The sequence below is a fragment of the Neofelis nebulosa genome, chromosome 3 (genome assembly GCF_028018385.1).
Source record: "Neofelis nebulosa isolate mNeoNeb1 chromosome 3, mNeoNeb1.pri, whole genome shotgun sequence".
Classification (NCBI taxonomy): domain Eukaryota; kingdom Metazoa; phylum Chordata; class Mammalia; order Carnivora; family Felidae; genus Neofelis; species Neofelis nebulosa.
In genome coordinates, this window is record NC_080784.1 from 202,514,848 (window position 1) to 202,534,687 (window position 19,840).

The 19,840-nt window shown below is 59.8% G+C and overlaps 1 protein-coding gene across 1 annotated transcript in view; it reads left to right on the forward strand.

The window, feature by feature from the left end:
- The first annotated feature begins 2,483 nt into the window (after positions 1-2,483).
- WFS1 (wolframin ER transmembrane glycoprotein) overlaps positions 2,484-19,840 on the forward strand; it is a 29,490-nt gene continuing 12,133 nt past the window's right edge. The window contains exons 1-4 of the mRNA XM_058723149.1: positions 2,484-2,625; positions 9,003-9,235; positions 17,725-17,807; positions 18,481-18,625. Coding sequence (XP_058579132.1) covers positions 9,004-9,235; positions 17,725-17,807; positions 18,481-18,625 — 460 coding nt within the window. The 5' untranslated portion in view covers positions 2,484-2,625; position 9,003. The remainder of the gene's footprint in view (positions 2,626-9,002; positions 9,236-17,724; positions 17,808-18,480; positions 18,626-19,840) is intronic.

The window sequence follows — 19,840 nt, forward strand, 5'->3', positions numbered from 1 at the left end:
TTCTGCTCTATCCTGAGAGGCTCCTGTGTGGCTGATCCACCTGGGGGGAGTGGGGGGAGGGACTTCCAAGGGGAAAGGGGAGCCTCTCCACCTCTTGCGGTCCTGCCCCGTGGGATACTTTATTTCTTATTCCCCAACAGAGGAATTCCAACACAGCAGTGGGGACTCCATCATGAACCGTGATCAGATCATCAGGGTCCCTGGACATTGTTCCAAACTCCCCTGGGAATGGGCACTAGCCAGATTCTCCTGCCTTTGATGCAACTGGTTCTTTCTGGAATTCTGCAAGACATTCTCCCTTTGGACTTGGAGACTTCACAGCAGAGTTTCAGATGGAGACATGTTCCTCTGGCGTTTCTTTCACTCGTGTCTCCCCCGCCCCAGCTCCTTTTGGCGCTCCGAGCGGTGTGTGTGCTGTGCCTCCTGGAACTGCCCCACAGCCTCTCGGTTTTCTTCAACCAACAGGGGTGGACGACAAGCCATTTACGTCCCTGTAGACAACAAAGAAGGAGCTGGCAAGGCCCTCCCAGGTCGCTGAAGGAAGGCTGTCTGCTCTCAGCCTCCCAGGTGTGAGCAGGGCTGCTGGCTCCCAAAGGTGGGCTGCACAAGCCTTTCAGGCAGCCCCCCAATCCTGCGAGCTGAAGGAGAGGACAGGCAGTAAAGACAGTGGGCTGGAAATTAAAAAAAAACAAAACAAAACAAAAACCTCATCTCCTGGGTTTTCAAAGAGTCGAAGGAGCCCAATAGATGAATAAGAGAGGAGATGCTTTTCAAAATGAAGAAACAAAGAAAGTCTAGCCTCACTAGTGACTGTGGAAATGTAGACTACAGAGGCAGTGAGACCATTTATCATTTACTGTAGTAGGAAAGGGGTAAAAAATTCTCCATGCCAGTGTGCACCCCTCAGAGGTGAACTGGAGACAACATGGAGGCATTTGTTTGGGTAAAAATGTATCTCATAGACCTGAAAAAGCCTATCAGGATCAGTGCTTCTGTTTCTAGGACTTTGTCCTTATGAAACAGACATATGCAGACACATGCGAGTGTGATCACAGGGCCTTTGGGAGGCCCCTTTTTCAATACGCACAGACCCCAAAACGTGAACAGTAATCGTCTTTGAATGATTTTTTTCTTCTTCCTACGTTTTGGAAGTCCCCAAATTTTCTGTAACAAGAGGCGAAATATTTCCACGTGGCGTTGGGCAAGTAACTACCTATGTCCAAACCTCAATTTTCTCATGGATAAAAACAAGCCCCATGCCACCTTCCTCAACCCCACCCTCATTAGAGGTGTAGTGAAAAACCTCAATGTAGGCAAGCCCCCCCCCCAAACTGAACCTGGGTGCTGCTCTGTGCCCATTTCCTCCCCTCCCCTGCGAGCCTTAGATGAGATGGGGTCACACACAGGGGGGCAGCTGGAGAATTAGATGAGGTGACTGATGTGAACCACACAGCTTTTGACGCAAGTCCCCAGGGCTGTGTGTTCACTATACAGAATCCACCTCCCAAACCATCTGGGATCTTTCCCGCCAACATGTTGGTAACACATCTCTGGCAGCCACACTGAGCGGATTTCTGTAATGATATGCTAGGACAGACACCCCAGGTCGGCTGTGAGGACCAGGTACAGAGCAGACACGGCCAAGGGGGCCACCCGCCAGGGCCTTGTATTTCCGTATTTCCAAGGGCCTGACTTAAGGATAGACCTTTACCCTCATCTCCAAACGACACCTCTCAGACATAGGACAGGACAGAAAGAAGAGGGTTTCCAAACTGCCTGAGCCTCACACATCACCCCACCCAGGGCTGATACATTTTCTTAAACGAATCCTACAATTACTTTGTGAAAAGCGTGCTATGTTGCACTTAATTTCATGCATTTAAAGCTGTACTTGGTTACTTGTACCAGATTTTCTATCCCTACTGCTAGATCTGGGAAGCCCTCTATCTCTCTCTCTGGCAGGGCTGGAATTAAGGCCTCTGGCTCATAGCAGACACTCCACTGTTAATTAGTATTGCAGTAGCAGTGATAATGCATCTGGGGCCAGAGTAGTGGGTGAAGGGTGTCCCGAGTCTAGTCCAAGGGTCCAACCACCTGCTACAGCTAAAGGCAAGGGGCCTGCCTCTGCGACCAAACACCTTGCGGGCGGGGCCGGCCGAGGCCGTGGCGGGGAGGGGGCGGGGCCACGACGGGGTGGGACGGGGCCGAAGCCGACTCCGCTCGGAAACTTTCGCAGTGGGCGGGTCGGACCCGCCCCCCGGCTCCCTCCGACCGCGCGGCGCCAGGGGGCGGTCGGCGGCAGCCCCGGCGAGGCGCGCCGTGACTGGCGGAGGCGTGCGGTGATTGGCAGGCGTGCCGGCCGCATAGAGGACAGAGCAGGAGCCGCGTCTTCCGAGCCGCGCCGGGAGTGGAGCGCGGCCCGCGGCTCCGCCCTCGGCCCCGCCCTCGGCCCCGCCCCTCTCGCGGAGGGCGGTGCTCGCCGGCTCTCGCCGCCGCCGGAGTCGCTGCCTCCGGCCCGGCTGCTTCGCTCCGGCCCCTGGGCCTCCGCCTCCTCGCGAGCAACTTTTCGGTGGGCCCGGAGGCCCGAGGGCGTCGCGGCGCCGCGCGCAGCCCACTCGCGGCCGGGTGAGTACTTCGGGGCGGAGGGCGGCCCCGCGGGGGCCTGGAAAGAGAGCCAGGAGACGCCGCCCGCCTGGGGCCTCAGTTTCTCCGTCTGGGCGACTGCTCCCAGCGCCCCCCACAAGTTCCCCAGAAGGTAGAGGGCCGGGGTCCCGCCCGCTTCACGGCGACCGCTCCACGGCGACCACTCCCCGGGCTTGGGTTGGGTCTTCCTCGAGGGGTGCACGCCCCCTCGGCCGCAGCCCGGCGCCCCGGGAATCGCGGGGCCCCGCGGGTGGCCGAAGGCACCCCTGCCCGCGCCCCGCAGCGCCGGTCCCGACGTGCCCCGTCATGGCCCTTCCCCCGCGGCCGGCGGCCGGGCTCGGCGGGTCCCAGGGCGGCCCTCGCTGCCCGCCGGGACGCAGGTGGGGCTGCGGGGGCGCGGGGGGTCCAGCCCGCACTGGGGAGCGGGCCCGCCGGAGGGGGCAGCCCCTGGGTCAGGCCGAACCCCCCCCCCCCCCCAGAGCCCACTTGGAATCTGTGTCGCGCTTCCTCTTCCCCTGGGGCTCCTCCTCAGTTAGCGGGGGAGGGGAGTGGCAGCCCTGGGTCCTGGCTGGTGCGAACCCGGCGGGGGGCCCCACCTCGGCAACATTACTTTCTGTTTTGACAGATGGCAGCTTTCTGCGGAATCTCGCCCTGCCCTTTTGGATGTGATGGAGCCATGCCCTCCCACCCCATTTTTTTGTAGTTGATGTTAAGAAATTCCAAGGAGCTAACATTTGTACAATATTTACACTACCCTCCCCCTTAGTCCTACGGGACTAGGAATGATGGCCCCATTGGACACATGGCGGAGCTGGGGCTCACTGGGGATTGGTGACCTGCCCAGGGCAGGACCACGAAGAGCGCAGGGGAAGACTTCCGCCCCAGGCTGCCCTGAAAGCAATCCCAGTTCTGCCTCTCCTCACCTTGGACAGTGACCCCTGGCATTTGGCCTGTTTATAAAGGGCTTTCCCTTCCGCTGGGATCTAGCCCTGCTTGCACAGTGCCCTGGGTACCTTCTGTGCTGGACGCCCGTTCTCACTGCAGCCCTAGTGAGGGAGCCCCGAGGCCACACTTACCACCATCCAGGCCCGGCCCCCATGTCTCCAAGAGGCTGTGATTCTCGCGGGAGCCCCAAAGTGTCTGACCAGGAGTTTAGAGGAAGTTTCCCCTGTATAACCTCTCCTTTGCTGTGACCCCCCCCCCCCAGCCCCCAAGCACATGGAGCTTCGAGCACAGGGAAGGTTGCTGGGAGACCACATCGCACCTTTCCCAGGATGAAGTGTGTGGAGGGCTCCCGGTTAATACCTCACCAGCCCCTCCCAAGCCAGAGCTGGACAGGCCTTGGGGGCTGGTCACAGAGGGGCCCCCAGCTCAAGAGGTGCCTGAGCACTGGGACAGAGACCAAACCCTGGCGCACGATGGTGGTGCTAAGAAGAATCGCAATAGGGAAGGAGCCTTACGTTCCTTTATACGGCTCCTGCCCTCTCGCACATCCCCACCCCAGAAAGTGGCACCACTGCTGTGGCCCCCGGCCACAGACCAGGCCACTCTCTGCGCCCCCACCCCTCCCATTGTGTTGGTGACACTCCCGCCTCTCCTGGGTCCAGAACCACTCTCAGATAACCTGCTCTGGACCAGGCCTTCTTACCTTGCCCTGGAGAGTTGCCCAGCCCCTTCCCTGGTCTCCCCATCCTGTCCCCACACAGCCCTGGTGGTTCTGTAACTGTCACTTTCCTGCTCGTCACTGTCTTGTACTCCTTCTGGCCCTGGACGCAGCTCTGGCTCCAAAGCCTGGCACTCATTCAGGCCCTGGGAACCTGCCCTAGCCGCCCACACAGCTTCTTCTCATTCCTGCACCCCATCCCCAAGCAGTCACTTCCCAGCCGCCTGCACCTTCCTGGCGACATTGCTGGTCACTCTCACCCCACCCCATCCCCACCGCCTTTCCTCCTGAGCAGTCCCCTGTTGGAATGCCCACGCGCCTTCCTTCCTCCTTCCTTCCGTCCTCACCTGGCTCACACCTGCCCTCTTTGAAGGCTGAGTCGATCCCTCTCCTGCCTTCCAAAGCAGAGTGAGACCCCCCACCTTGGGTGCTTGTAGCCCCAAATGCTGCTCTGTCTTTGTGGTTGTCTGTTGAGGTGACCTCCTTCCCACTGGGCGTGAGCTGCTGGAAGGCCAGCCCTACGGGGGTCCTCTCTGGGGCGGGGAGGCCAGCTAGTGCCTGGCAGGGGATCCGCCCACCGTCCGTGTCTGCTGTCCCCCTGGGGCCTGGTGTGCAGTGGGGGCTCGGCCACCGGGAGACATTCATAACTGTCCTTGATCAAGGACTAGGGTATTCCCAGCTTGACTCCCACTTTGTTCCTGTGCATTTGGCACATTGAGTGGAGCCGGAATGTTCCTTGGTTTGGCCCTTAATACTCTGGGGCAAAAATAGGTATCTGGGAGCCTCCAAGGGCATTGTGCCCTTGTCTTGAGGAGTAGCCCAGTGCCAGGGGCTGGGCTCCCAGACCTTGGGAACCCCTTGGGGCTCAGTCGCAGATGGGCTTTAAAATCTATTTTGTCTTAATTTCAAGAACCTTATTATTATAGGAAATTAGAGAAATACATTGAGGAAAAAGTCTAAAATAAAACCAGTCATAATCCTTCCCCCCCAGACAGAGTCAGTGTTGACAGTTCGGGGGCCATTTTCTTCCACGTCTTTCTGCAGGTAGGTTTTGATGGCATTCTAAAGAGGCTGATTCTCATGCTGTTTTAAATCCTGCTTAACAGTGTTATACCAACACTTTTCTTGCCTTTAAACATTTATTTGTACACAGGGTCGTGGGTAATGTCTGTATAGGACAGCACCGCGCTGACGGGTTGTAATTTTCAAAACTGGTCTCTCTGGATGGTTCCTGATGTCTGCCTGTGTATGAAACCTGTGGGCATCCCTGCTTACTCTCCTGGGCTCGGGCTCTAGTGTGGAGGCTTGAGCAACTTGAAGGCTTCCCGTGGGGGCTTGTTCCAGAGGTGGGGCCTTCCCCCCCGGGAGAGCAGAGGGGGGGCCTGCCTGCACAAGGACTAGAGTGTTTGGGGCAGAAGACCACACGTGGTCATCCTGCTCTGTGTCTCAATAGATGCATGGTCCGTGCAGTCCCCTCTGGGGGTGGGAGCTCCTCAGCCCAGCTCCTCAGTGCTGGAATTCGTGTTTTGATGGGATAAAAATATGCCTCGGTGCTCACGTGGAAAGAATGCCAGCCACTCTGCTTTTTTGGAGCTGACACAATGACAGGTTCCAAGCTCCCGCCCTGGCCATCAGGTGGCAGTTGGGCTTGACTGGTCCCACCAGCAGGCAGGTTGGAGGAATCTTGGGGCCAGGGCCCAGCTGGAGGATGATGTGCCCGTTTTGCAGTCAGGACGCTGGTGTCTGGGGGGGAGGGAATTGCTTAGAGTCACAGGGCAAAAGGTCCTGAAAGCTTCTTGCCCGGCCAGCGCACCTTCCCTGAGGCCAGGCTGCCTCAGTGTCCCTTGCGCCCTAGGCCCCTAACATGTGTCAGGCAAGGCAGCAGCTAGTCTGAGTGGATGAGGTCCAGCTCCTGCCTTCCGGGCTCCTGGCATCACGGGAAAGAAAACTTGTCAAAGAAGGAAGGACCAGGGGCACCTGGGGGGCTCGGTCGGTTGATCATCTGGCTTCAGCTTGGGTCATGATCTCGTGGTTCGTGGGTTCGGGCCCTGCGTCGGGCTCTGTGCCGACAGCTTGGAGCCTGGAGCCTGCTTCGGATTCTGTGTTTCCCTCAGAGTCTCTCTGCCCCTCCCCCGCTCACACTCTGTGTGTGTCTCTGTCTCTCTCTCGCTCTCAAAAATAAATAAACATTAAAAAATTTTTTAAAAAAAGGAAAGACCAGACACTTGTGGGGGGTCCTTCCACCAGGAGATGGTCTGTGATCCTTCCTGTGACCCAGCCATGGCAATGAATTGTCTCCTGTGCTTTAAAATAACAAGACTTCTGATCCCAAAAGGGCTTGACCAACTCTCAGAGACCCTGAAAATTAATTTTCTTTTATTCATTCATTCTTACTAACCGTTTTACTTGAAATAGTCATTTTGACTGCTGTATGAGATGCATAATACTTAGCCCGCAGGCCAGCCAGAACCTGTGTTTCCCTGGAACCCCTTTCATAATGTGTTTTCAACTGAATATGCCTTTGTTCAGCACCTGAGAGAACTAGCTTGTTTATTTGTTGTTTTTTAATGCTTTATAGTTTGCAGATTACTTTCTCCTCCTTCACACCCTTAGTCCCCATAGCACCTCTACGTGGAAAGTGTTATTCTTATTCTACAGATGAGGAAAAACTGAGAACAGTGAGGTTAAGTAGCTACAGGTAAAGGGAAGAACTGGGATTCACTCCTCATGTTGCTTGGTAGTCAAGTCGTGTCCTATTGGCTGGGGACAGAGCTGTCCCTCCAGACCTGGGGCGTCCTGGTAGGAGGGGGAGTGTTACCCGAGACAGGACTCAGCAGAGGCAGCAGGGAAACTCCCAGAACGGAGGCACTCTGGGGCCTTGGCTTGGATGTCCAGTGCTGGGGGAAGGGGCTCTGCCAGAGCGCAGGCACGGGGTCAGGGGGAGGCAGAGGACAGCTTTGGGAACAGGGGAGAGGGAAGAGAAGGCGTGGCAGGGGTCGGATTTTGAAAAGAGGCCGCATTTTCAGAGACGGGCTTTGTGGATTTGAATTCTGACTCCCACACGGTGAGCTATGTGGCCTCTAGCAAGGTATCTCGTTTCTCGATTCGCGTTTCCTCATCTGCGAAATGGGGTGAGGGTTGAAGGACGAGCCACTTCTCCATCTGTCACACGGGGGTAGCAGCGGTGCCCGCTTCACAGGGCTGTGCGAGGAATCCCGAGAAAATGCACGGGAAGCGTTGAGAACAGGGTGTGCTCCAGACACATGTGCGTTCCTGTTAACGACCCGGGTGCCCCGGCACAAGGTGGCCGTCTTAAGATGAGCTGCACTCTACCATTCCAAGAAGGTGGCACTTGATTCTGGGGGCAGCCGGCCAGGCGAGGTGGCTCGGTAGGACGTGGCCCGGTGTGGCCTAAAGAACAGACTTGTTTGCTGTCTCGGCAGGACTCTGTTCTGTGTCCCAAGTCACCCGCCGGTCTCCTCACCCGCCACTGGCTACGTGCTCCCTCGGGTCTGTGCGCACTGAACAGCGAGTTTCCTGGAACTTGCCTCTTTGTTTGGTTTCCCTGAAGCCCGGGAGTTTGGAAGCCACACCAAGCGCATCGATGTCCAGGCAGAGTCACGTGGCTTGGCCAGGCTTTTGTTTTGCCCCCGGGGGATGTTTTTAAATAAGGACTCTATCCCTCTGAGGCAGGAATGTCCAGATTGAAATCGGTGGGGTTGTTTGGCGGACACAGATCCCATCTCCCGGACCCATTTGTGGCTGGGGACAGGGCAAGCAGGGCAGCGTAGACCCTGGGAACAGGCCACCTCCACCCTTCTTGGGACAACGGTCTCCAGAAACATCCGGTGAGCATCTACCCTGCAGGTGCTTGGAGCTGGGTGTTTGGGGACACCTGGCCCCCTTGTGCAGCCTGTAGTCTCTAGCCTCATCTCGTCCTCACGGCACCCCCTCACGTGGGGCGATTGTCCCATTCATAGTGGTGGAAACTGAGGTGCGGGGAGGGGTGTGGCCCGCTCAGGACCGCAGAGCCGGGGGGGGGCGGGGCCAGCGTTCCATTAGCAGAAGGGGGTGGATGTGGCCTTGAGTCCCGGGGAGGGTCACGACATCTTTTTGGAGTCTGAGGAGAAGCCTCACTGGGTCCCCCTGCTCAGCGCACACATAGACCCCGTCAGGGGCCTGTGTCCCCCTCAAGTCTATCCAGGGCACCGTGTCGGGGACCCTGGGGCACCTCCCAGAGCTTCCGGCTCCCTGCCCCGTGACTTCCGGTTGCCCTCGGTTGTGGCGGTGCCGGTTTCTGCCTTGCTGCTCAACAGCACGTGAGGTCCCTTTCCTGGGCTGATGGAGCCCCGCCCCCTGCCACGAGGTGGCTGTAGGTCTGTGCTCTCCCGTCTGGGCCGGTTCGCCCCCTGTCCCTAGGTGCTCCCCTCTGCTTTTTAGGGTGTGTTCGTGTCTGGTGGCACCCAGGCTCCGCTCGGGCTCCGTGGTTGTCCTGTGGTTCGGGCCAGCACGGATGGCTCTGCGGTTGGGCAGATCTGAGTCCCAGCTCCACGGGCCGTTTCCCTCCCCTACAGAACGTGAGGCGGCCCCTACCCCACTTCCCTTTTCTGTCCCTTCTCTGCCCAACACTCGAGGCCCGAGCAGGCTGGGCCTGGCCCGCCTGGCGTGTCTTACCCTCCGCTTTTCTCCTCCGCAGGATGGACCCCGGCACCCCCTCTGCGAGCCCCTCTGGCTCACAGCCTCCACCACCACTGCAGCCCCAGGCCCGTTCGCGGCTCAATGCCACTGCCTCGGTGGAGCAGGACGAGAGCGGGGTGCCCCGAGCCCCTGGACCCCAAGTGGGACGCGGACCGGATGTAGGAGACACAGCTGCCCCAGCCGTGGCCCGGACCCCGAGCCCTCGGAGCCAAGAACGAGCGGACAGAACAGGTAAGGGGCGGGGCCTGGAAGGCAGCAGCCCTCCGCACACGTGGCTCAGGCGCCCTGCGCGGTTCTCCCTGTGGAGCAGGGCCCTCGGGCTTCCACCCGCACGGCGGGCTTGCTCTTGGTGCGCAGACGTCACGCTTCCCACCTGATGGCTCACCCTCGGGGCTGGCGCCGGTCCCTCAGCAGGGCCTGTGGGTGAGAGGTCCTGCTCTCGTCCCGCACGGCGCTCGGGGAAGCCCATGTGGTCCCCCCTGCCCCCCGGCCCAGTCCCCAGTGAGGGTGTGCCCAGGCTGGACAGCTAAGGGCCGCCCCCCTCCCCACTCTTGGGCCCCCCTGAGGTTTTCATTCCCTGAGGCCTTCCCGGAGGCACCTCCCCGGGGCAGAGGTGAGCCGGTGTGCGGGCCTCGGTGAGACCAGATGGTTGGCCGCGGTGCTGGCTGTCTCGCTGACCTTGGGGGAGGGGCACTAGCCCTTGGGCCGTCCTCCATCCAGCTCCCGCTCCCCGAGTACGGCCCTGAGTGGCCGTGGGTGGCACACGTGGGTCAGGTCTGCCCCCGACTCCCATGAGCCCACAGTCTGGTGGAGAGCAGAGGGAAGCATGAGGCCTGGGGAGCACCGAGGTGGCCCTGGGCCCAGGGCCGCGGCGGTGGGAAGAGAAGGTGCCCGAACAAGAGGTAGGTGGGAGGAGAGGGCATGGCATGGCGGCCGAGAGAGTCTGGACCTCCGGTGACGGTGGTAAGGTTGGGAAGGGAGGGATGCGGGGATAACGCTCATCTGGCCTGTGATGGAGATACACTGGGAGGGAGCTGGGGGGCAGGACTGGTCACTGGGCCGGAGCACAAGCCTCGTCTGAGACGTTTCTTCACGCTCTGGAGGCTGCTGTGGGTAGGGACGGCTGTGCGTCACCATGAGCTTCGTGGACACTCAGAGGCAGGAATCCCAAGCCTCTGGCTCCGATGTTTGTGGCGAGTGTAGCTGCTGTCAGCTCCATTCTTTCTGGTACTTTACCGCGTACTTTGCAGCACGTGTCTCACTCCCGAAGGAACCAGCCCCTCCACCTAGACCGTGCGCTCGAGCACAGGTGGGGTCATGGTCACGCTGTCCTGCTCAGAGCGCCAGGGCCCGTTCCTTGTCTTCCTGGGGTACCGGCCCCTCCTCCCTGCACACCCAGACTGTTCTCTGTCCCCCAGGCCGGCCTCCAGGCCTCCCCATCTCCCTGTGCATGTGGGAAGCTCCGCCCAAAATGTGCCCTCACTGTCTCCACCTGCTGGAGTCCTACCCGCCTCTTAGGGCGCGGCTGCCTCCTATACTTTCTGACCTTGACCCACAGCAGGCAGTACACGAGCCACCCTTACCTGACCTGCGTGCCTGCACACACGCACACACACGCACGCACACGCACACACACACACCCCCGATGGCAACAGAAATTTCCAAAACACCACTTTTCTCGCTGTGTGTGCTGCAGTCAGATCGTGTCCTTTCTCTTCCTTTGATGTAAAAGCAAACGCCGCTCGTGGGCAGTTAAATGGATTTTGGGATTTAGTGTGTCGAGACAGGCCTGCATTTTATAAAACGCTTTCTGCAGTTTGGCTCCGCTGCCGGTTCTCTGTGCACATTTCCAGGCCGGGACTCCCCGGGGCACGTGTCTGCACACGAACCGTCACTTGTTGTCGGGGCCCTGAGGCGCCCCGGGCAGGGTCGGGACCTGACTCTCACGGTGGCGCACCCCCCAGCCACGTGCCCTTGACGGAGTCGGAGGCCACGGCGAGCCTGTTCCTGCGTCTGAGGAGTGGGTGCGACCTCGCCAGCACGTGGAGTCCTGCCAGGACCTTGTACGCCGGGCAGACCGTCGTCAGGCCCCGGCGCGTGCAGAAGCGTGCTGGCGGGTCGGTGAAGGGCCGAGTCCGGGCCTGTGGTCCCCCCGGGCACCCCGTGCCGGTGCACAGCGACTGTCTGTACCTTGAGCTGCAGCACAGTCACCAGACAGCCCGGTGCCCCGGCTCCCTCACCCAGATCCTGTGCAGACCTCCTCCTGGGGGGCATCTGCTATTTTATGATCCCCCATTGAACCCCTCTTTGGACTGGTCTTCACGTTGGCTCGGGCCATGTGTGTGCACCAGACTTTTTCTCTCCCCCAAGGGAAGCTTGTTGTGCCACTAACTGGGTGTGTGCGTGTGTGTGTGTGTGTGGTAGGGGGTGGGGGCTCTCTTTACCTTCTCTGTCACCGCTGGTGGGTGGGATGCTACGACCTCGCTCCTTATTCCCAGGCTGCTGAGGTGAGGCTTCGTCCCCCAGGTGGTCTGTACGAGCTAAGGAAGTCCAGCTGTCGTGGCCCCCTGGCCACACCTCACCTCCCCTTTCTCATCTCACCCAGGCTTTGTCATTTTTCTCTTCCTCTGGACAGCTCGCCGCTTAAGTAGGCCACCCCAGCTCAGCCATGCCGCCCGTGCGGAACCCCCAAACCTGCCGTGAGCACCTGCTGTGTCTATCTGTGTGTGCCACGTGGCCAGCCCTGTCCGCAGGGCTTTCCGTGGGGCACGTCTGACCCCTCACAGCAGTCTGTGAGGGAAGTTCTGTTATCACCCCACCTAGAGGGGAGGAAACTGAGGCACAGACTTGCCCAGGTGACCCACTGCTGTGTGACGGGTGCACAGGTGACCCGAGTCTCCTGGGCTAACACCAGCCCCGCCCAGCAGAGTTCAAGCTCTGGTTGAAGCAGGCTTGAGGCTCCCCGTACAGTTCACGCTGGGCCAGTGCCTGCTTTATTCCAGAAACTCACCCGGTCCTTGGGCACTTCTGATCTTTGCATCTCCTTGAAAGATCACCCGGTTCTCCGCTTTGTCTCCGAGGCCTCTGGGCAGGCAAGGGGGCTTGACCCTGAGATCTCAGCCACAGATGCCTCACGGCTGCAGGGCACGGAAACCAGCTCTAGAAACACACTTGGTTTTGATCTGAGTGTGCAAAACAGCCCCAGGAGGGCGGGGTCGAGACTGCAAATTTCAGGTAGGAGCCAGGAGATGGCTGTGGCCTCTGGTTGCTGTCCACCCCCAAGGCGGGGAGGGAAGCGGGTCCTGGGCAGTCTCGCGGCCTTGGGGTCCCAGCCCCCACGTGCTGCTCTGAGGCGCATGCAGCGGGCCCTGCCCTGCTGGCCCTGCGCAGCCCAGACGGCGCCTGCCCCTGTAAGGGCTTTGTGGGCACGTTTCGGTGGATTCCCTGACCTGTGCGTCTGCAAACGTGTGACGCGCATTAGTTAGGTAACACCGAGAGTAAGAGTGAAAGCGACACGTCCCGTGCTGGGTACGCGTGAGGTTTTCTGCCTTAGCTCACTCGCTTCTCCAACATTTTCGCGAGAAAACCTAGGGGAAGAGCGGCAGTAGATACCCCGAGGCCCCCAGCTGGTGAGGGGAAGGTTCAAACATACTCTGTGACTCTGCCTACCCGGGGGTGGCAGGCGGGGCCCTGCCGCGTGCCCCGTGCCTTCAGGCCGTCTCTTCAGGGTGCCCAGGGCAGGAGCAAAGCAGAGACCTCTGGGCTGAGGCCTGGGTGGTCTCTGGTGAGGACAGAGGGGTCCGCCCCCCAGGAGCCCTTGGGCCACGGTGAGACAGAAGCAAACAGTAACGGCCCTGGCGGGCAGACACCATGCTGGGCAGAGCTGACGTCATGGGGGCCCAAGGAGCACGAGACACCCTCTCTGCTGACCTCGGTTTGCGGCGGGTCTCCATTGGGACCGCCAGCCCTGTACAGCCTCCCAGCTGCGGGGCCACGGACGGGGGTGCTGGAGCCCTTGGGCACCCCAGTGTTGACGGAGGACCTGCCCAGTGTGGGCAAGACAGGAGGGGCTCTGCCCTCCAGGGGGGTCCTGGGTGGGTAAATGAAGAAGGGTCAGCACAGTACGGGGCATGCTGGATGCTAGGCCCGGGGCAGGGATCAGAGTGCAGGGGCAGGGGGTCAGCCAGGTGAGCCCTTGGGGGTCGTGATAAGGAGAAGGGTGTTTTAGAGGGCATTGGAGGGTTTAAGACCTGCACGAAGCCAGGCTGGCCCCCAGGTCTCTGGCTGGGTGGTGGGGTCCAGAGCTGATGGTCTGGTCTGGACCGATACCGATGTGGGACCGTGAGCAGAAGCAGAGTGTCGAGGCCCTGCCATCCCAGGGACAAGTCACAGCAGTGGACCACATGGGTTCTGAGGCTCTGCTCGAGGAGCCAGCTACTGATAACTGAGGAAGTTTTCTGCACACATCGTCTCGTTCTGATCCCGATTCACGCCCCGGTCTCTCTGGACGCCCCACCTGTGCTGTGACCCCCTCGCTGTAGGATGTCCTGTCACAGGACGGCAGGGGCAGTGAGTCTGTCTTGGGCGTGGTGGTTTCCTGAGACCTTTGGAAACTTGGCAGTGTGCCCTTAATCGGTCACCTTTAACCACCCACTTATGTCCCAATCCTCAGGTGTCACCTCCTCCAGGAAGCAACCTCCCGCTGCGCCCCCCCCCCCCCCCCCCCGCCACCATCAGGCGACACCTCCACAGCCTTGACCTTCCGGCCTGGACCCCTGCCTCAGCTCAGCCAGCCCCAGGCAGAGACGGGGTGGCAAGGATTTTTCACCGTTTGTTTATAAGAATCAGAGTCAGCATCACAAAGGCTGATGAGACACCCTCTTAGTGCAAGACAACCCCCACTCCCTGGGTATGGGACACCCCCTTGGCGTAGGGCAACCCAGCCACCCCAGGTGTGGGAGCTGCGTGGCCTTGGACAAGTCTCCCTCTTGCTTCCAGGGGACCCAGCCATCCTGAGTATGGGCACCCGTTGGGGCGGGGCGGCCACAGCAACGATGCGGACACACGACGAGGACACACGGTGTCCTTGACTGCAGGGCCCCCGTGCAAGGCGTCCTGAGAGGACCAGGGCGTCCAGGAGGCCTAGACTCGTCGGGGCGGGACCGGGGAGGTGGGGTGGCAGCAGCCGCCCAAGACAAGAGCTTTGGTCATTATCATTCCCGCAGGCGTCCGGTGGCTCCTCTCCGCCACAGACCTTGCTAGCAGCCTTCATGAGCGAGGCTGCCGGCCGTGGGAGCGCTTCGTGCACAGGCCTCCCAGCTCGCAGCCGGGGTCCTGACGCTGTCCAGAGTGGACGCCAGACTTGCTCACCACCCTCTTTCCTTCCTGCAGAGCACCTGCTCCAGCCGTGGGGGTGCGGGGTGAGCTCAGTGCCGTCACCGTGCCGAGCACGGGCCGTGTCCCTGCGCTGGCACGTGCGGGGACAGGAAGGCCGCAGACCCTTCTCGCGATCCTTCCCTCGGCAGCCCCCACCCCCTCGTCCCTCCATCCTGCGCCGTGTATCCAGTCGCGCTGTCCCACGCTGGCCGGAATCCGGGGATGGGTCAGACCCACTGGACGCATCGTCCCCACGAAGGCTGGTGGGAGCTTGGAGACGCCGTGTGGACACTGCATCCCGGGTTGCAGAGGGAAAATAGCCGTGGGGCCCTGCTGGGAAGAGGGGACGGCATCCTGGGGGCTCTGCTCATCTCACCAGCTCCGGAGAAGATGAAGGGTCACGTACCAGGTCAGCAGGGCACGGGGTCTGTGGGCACAAACAATGAAAAGACGGGGGTCGGCGTATACGTGGGTCTCCGTGGGCTCCGGCAGAGGTGTGCGGACCTGCCCAAGGCCACGCAGCTCTTGCTGCTTCGTGATAGGAAGCTCTTCAATAGTGAGTTCGAGTCAGGACCCCTTCGGTCGTAAGTGACACAGAAACACAGCGTAAATGGACGTAAGCGAGAAATGAGGACTTGAGAGGAATTTCTCAGTCCCGTGGATCTGCAGAGTGTAGGCTGTGCTGGCTCTACATGTGGCTGGATGCAGGGGCTCAGAGGATGTGATCAGGAGCCCCAGCTCCACCCTCCCTCCCTCTGGTGGGCTGTCCTCACCGGGCGGCCTTCCGGGGCTCCCGGGGGGCATCCATCAGCCAAGTCATAGCGGAAGGAAGCCTGCTCCCCGATAGTTCAGCACAGACCCCGCTGGCCTGGCTTGGGTCTGTGTCCATCTCTGAACCAGGCGCTGTGGTCAGGGAGACAGAGGCTTCTGATGGGCCAGGAGGGCGTGCTGTACCCACCCTGCATTGAGGGACAATGCCACCGGACCTCGAGGACCGAGATGGGGAAGAGTGGGTACCCAAGAGGGGCATCAAAGTGCTACTATCAGAGAAAGACAGGAACGCGGGTCGGACATGCACAGAATAGTGTGTTTCGTGGTCTGTGGTCCATGCTGACTCAGCCAGATTCTGGGGGCGTCCTTTACGGGGCTGAACAGTAAGCCTGTGACCTGTGGGAAGGCTCCTACTTACACGGAAAAAGCCAGAGCCCTCTGATGGGTCTGCAGCGTGGGCCCAACACTTGAGTGGTAGAGAAGTATTTATGTCAGTGCCAAATGGGAGCTGGAATAATAAAGGTGTGGCGTGTATTTCAACGAGACTTCTCGAAATGTCAGGCTGTGAGTAACTTCTGTGAAAAATTAATCACGGACAGAATCTTTGTAGCCAACAGATATATGCTCGAGTCTTCTATATCCTAATTCAGACACAAAAAGAACGTGGGCTTGTGAATTTGGTTAAAAGTTTTGAACTTGTGGGAGGCGCCCCATGGGCGCTATGGTGGGAAGTGCACTGAGGAGCAAAGGCCCTGGGGTCAGCTGAGAGGTGGGGAGCATGGACGGAAAAGAAACCTACGTTTTGGGAATGCTGGCTCTGGCCCAGCCACTTCATACGAAGTATCTCGTTCTTTATAACCGTCCTGTTGGATGGATATTAACGATTAGGTTGAAAATAACTGGCTAGGTCACACAGCACTTTGACGTTGAAGGCACAGTCACACGCAGGTTAGATTTCTCTCCACGCCACACTCCTTCCCTGGGAGCCTGCAGGCTTTGTGTTCTCCTGTTCTAGGCCAGAGAGCGCATCCAGGGGCTGGAGGGGCTGGGACAACAGCCAGAAGGGAGAAGTGACCTTGCTGGCTGGCTCGGGAGGCGCCAGGGTCCTGGCCGCAAGGGCAGGCAGGGTGGGTGTGCTGAGGCCATTGCTGGCAGGGTCCCCGGGGACCTCAGGGAGCAAGTCCAGTCCAAACTCCTCAGGGAGGGTATTTTCCAACCGCCCACCAGGAGGGCGATGGTGTGTGTCCCTTAGCGTGAGGTCTTGAGAAGAAGCTTCCCCTCTTGGAGCTGTGTCCTCAGTCCCCTGTGCCTCTCTGCCTTTGAACCTGCGGGCCGTGTTGGCTCAGACCCCCGTCGCATCCCCCCGGAGTCCTGTGGCCCGTGGACTCGGGTGCCCGGCATGCAGTAGCCTGTGGCCTTGGCTGACACAGGCAGAGCCGGGAAAGGCCTGGATGAACCAATCAGGAAGGCTGGTCATCGAGTGTTGTTACTGGGGACCGTTTTTGTTTCCCTTCATTCTGCCTCCTGTTTCCAGAAACATCTAGGGAGTGAGGAGGCTGTCGTGTCTAATAAGCACCTGCTGTGAAGTCAGCAGTGCTGCGGCCGCATCCCACGAGCTACTGCGAGGTGTCTTATACCTGCCAAGGTGGGATGCGGGGTGAACGGAGGCGGGAGAGGAGCCGGACGTGGGCCCCCGGATATCGGTTGCGGAAATCAAAGACAGGCACTGGTAAAAAAAGGATTTGTTTTTAAACTTCTTATTGTCATGCTGCCTACTGCTGGTAAGGTTGCGGTGACATTGGTGTAGTTCCATGACGCTGTGTAACTTGGGGTAACTTTTTGGAGACTAGGCTGCAGCGTGAGCCGTAGCTGTTTGGGCCTTGGGCCTAGGATTCAACTGAAAGCCTGTGCCAGGAGAGTAACCCCCAAAGGAAACACATACACGGAGTGGTTTGTGGCACCGTTTCATAAAATTAGGGAGTATTGGGAATAATGTAAGGGCCCAGTGGAGTGGAGGGGCCCGGCACCCTGGGCATGTTCCTCCGACCGGATCTCTGAACTGTGGCAATGCTGGATTTCACCACAGGGTAACGTGGGAGATCGGTTACGATTCACTGTTGTAAACGTGTATATGTCAAAATGTGCATGCACAGATTGTGACCCCCAAAAGTCGTGTGTATGTAGATGACAGTCTTGGATTTGGAGTGTTTATTGGGGCACAGGTGTTTATCTGGGTCAGGGGCTTTCCCGCTGGAGCCCTGGGATCTTTCTGGAGCCCCAGTTCAAGCAGGCCTGCCCTCAGGCGTGGCGGTGGGACTGGGGTTGGGGCCCCCATGTCCTTCCCGCCACTCTGAGCCGCTGCTCAAGACCCCCGTCCGTGGCAGGTTTGCTGTCCATGCTCTGGGGCTGTCTGCATCCTGGATGGCAGCTTTCTGGAGTGTTCTCTCCACGTCTGACCTGGATTTCCACAGAGCTACCCCGGGTCTGAGCACATTCTCGCAGTCCCCTCCACTCCCAACGAGCGACAAGGACCGGCCTCGTGACGTTCTGTCTGCTTCTCTTCTGTGCTAAAGGGCCCGTGAAGGGCGATGTGGAAATGCCCTTTGAGGAAGTCCTGGACAAGGCCAAGGCGGGGGACCCCAAGGCACAGACGGAGGTGAGGACGGCGTGTGGGTGGGAGGCTCAGGCCTCGGCCCCACCACGTGGCGGCCCTGCGAGGGGCGGGTGCCCTGTGAACAGGGAGCAAGGGAGCCGGCTGACTACGCGCTGTGTGCAAGGCCCCCTCTCTTCCATGGTCTCCGCGTCGTTCTGCCTCCCGCCACTCCTCTGGGGACCCTGTGTTCTCTCCCGTGTCCGGCTCACGCCTCATCTTGGGCCCCTCCTCCTCTGGGACACCTTCCCCACCTCCTGCCTGCCCTCAGCACCTCCACCCTCCTCTCATGTCCTCTGTAAAGGGGGCACCATACCCTCCCCGGGGGCTGCTGAGAGGGTCTCACAGGCCCAACCTGGTGCAGGTCTGAAGCTCCCAGAAGGTGGGGTGGGGAGGCGGGCTGGCCTGGGTGACGGGGGTCGGGGAGGCGGGCTGGCCTGGGTGACGGGGGTCGGGGAGGCGGGCTGGCCTGGGTGACGGGGGTCGGGGAGGCGGGCTGGCCTGGGTGACGGGGTCGGGGAGGCGGGCTGGCCTGGGACACTGGGGCAGGACAGGGTCTGGAAGCCGGAGCTTGTGCGGCCATGGGGAGCAGGTCGGGGCCAGCACACAGAGCCGGAGCCCGGGCGCATGCGTGTGGGGACTGCCGTGGAGCGTGGCCTGACCGGGTTCTCGCCCGCAGGTGGGGAAACACTACCTGCAGCTCGCCAGCGACGCGGACGAGGAGCTGAACAACTGCACTGCCGTGAGCTGGCTCATCCTGGCCGCGAAGCAGGGCCGGCGTGAGGCGGTGAAGCTTCTCCGCCGGTGCCTGGCGGACCGGAAAGGTGGGCCCGCGGGAGGCTGCGGTGGCTGCCGGGGACACACTGCTTCATGCTACATCAGCACACGTAACGGCAGGGGGAAGATACGAAGCTGGTGGCACTCTTTTTGTTTTATGGGGTTTTTTTAACGTTCATTTATTTTTGAGACAGAGAGAGTCAGAGCATGAGTGGGGGAGGAACAGAGAGAGGAGGAGACACAGAACCGGAAGCGGGCTCCAGGCTCCGAGCTGTCGGCACAGAGCCTGACGGGGGCTCGAACTACGGACCGCGAGATCGTGACCTGAGCCGAAGTCGGAAGCTCAGCCGACTGAGCCACCTGGGCGCCCCTATGGGTTTTTTTTTAATGTGTGTTTTTGAGTGAGAGAGGGAGACAGTAAGAGTGGGAGGGGCAGAGAGAGAGGAGACACAGAATCCGAAGCTGGCTCCAGGCTCCAGGCTCCGAGCTGTCAGCACAGAGCCTGACGGGGAGGCTTGAACCCACGAACTGTGAGGTCGTGACCTGAGCCGAAGTCGGACACCCAACAGGCTGAGCCACCCAGGCGCCCCTGAAGCTGGTGACGCTCTCGAGAAATAAGAGTAAACTCTGTTTCGCCAGTGCTTTTGTCATTTGGACGTTGTTTCCAGAGCATAACACGGGATGTTTAGCCAACAAAGCCACTCATCCTATCTTTAGTGTGTGTAGGTGTCTGTGAGTAGATCCCTTCTGAGTTCGAACCCAGACTGAGGAGTGGATCATAGAGCCATTGGAGAGTCAGCTTCCCTGTGATGCAGGAGGACAATGTGACAGTGGCCGGAGGTCAGGATGGAACTCCCTGGACTGACTTTGCATCCGGTCTGGGCCGAACGGCTGGGAGACCGTGGGCCAGTGAAGATCTGCTCAGATGCATTCATGCCTGGAAGGGAACGGATGTGGAGGGCGGTGGAGGGGGGACAGCGAGGCAGAGCCCGGCCACGTGTGGTCGCATATTCCATTATCCTGCCCAAGGGAAATGGCTTGTCCCTGGTGCCATGTGGAGCAGTGTGCTTCTGGGGGCTTCCCATCTCAGAGACAAAGGAACGGTTATGTCATAACGGGTTTTTGTTTTTTTTTTTTAATTTTTTTTTTTTCAACTTTTTTTTTTTTATTTATTTTTGGGACAGAGAGAGACAGAGCATGAACGGGGGAGGGGCAGAGAGAGAGGGAGACACAGAATCGGAAGCAGGCTCCAGGCTCCGAGC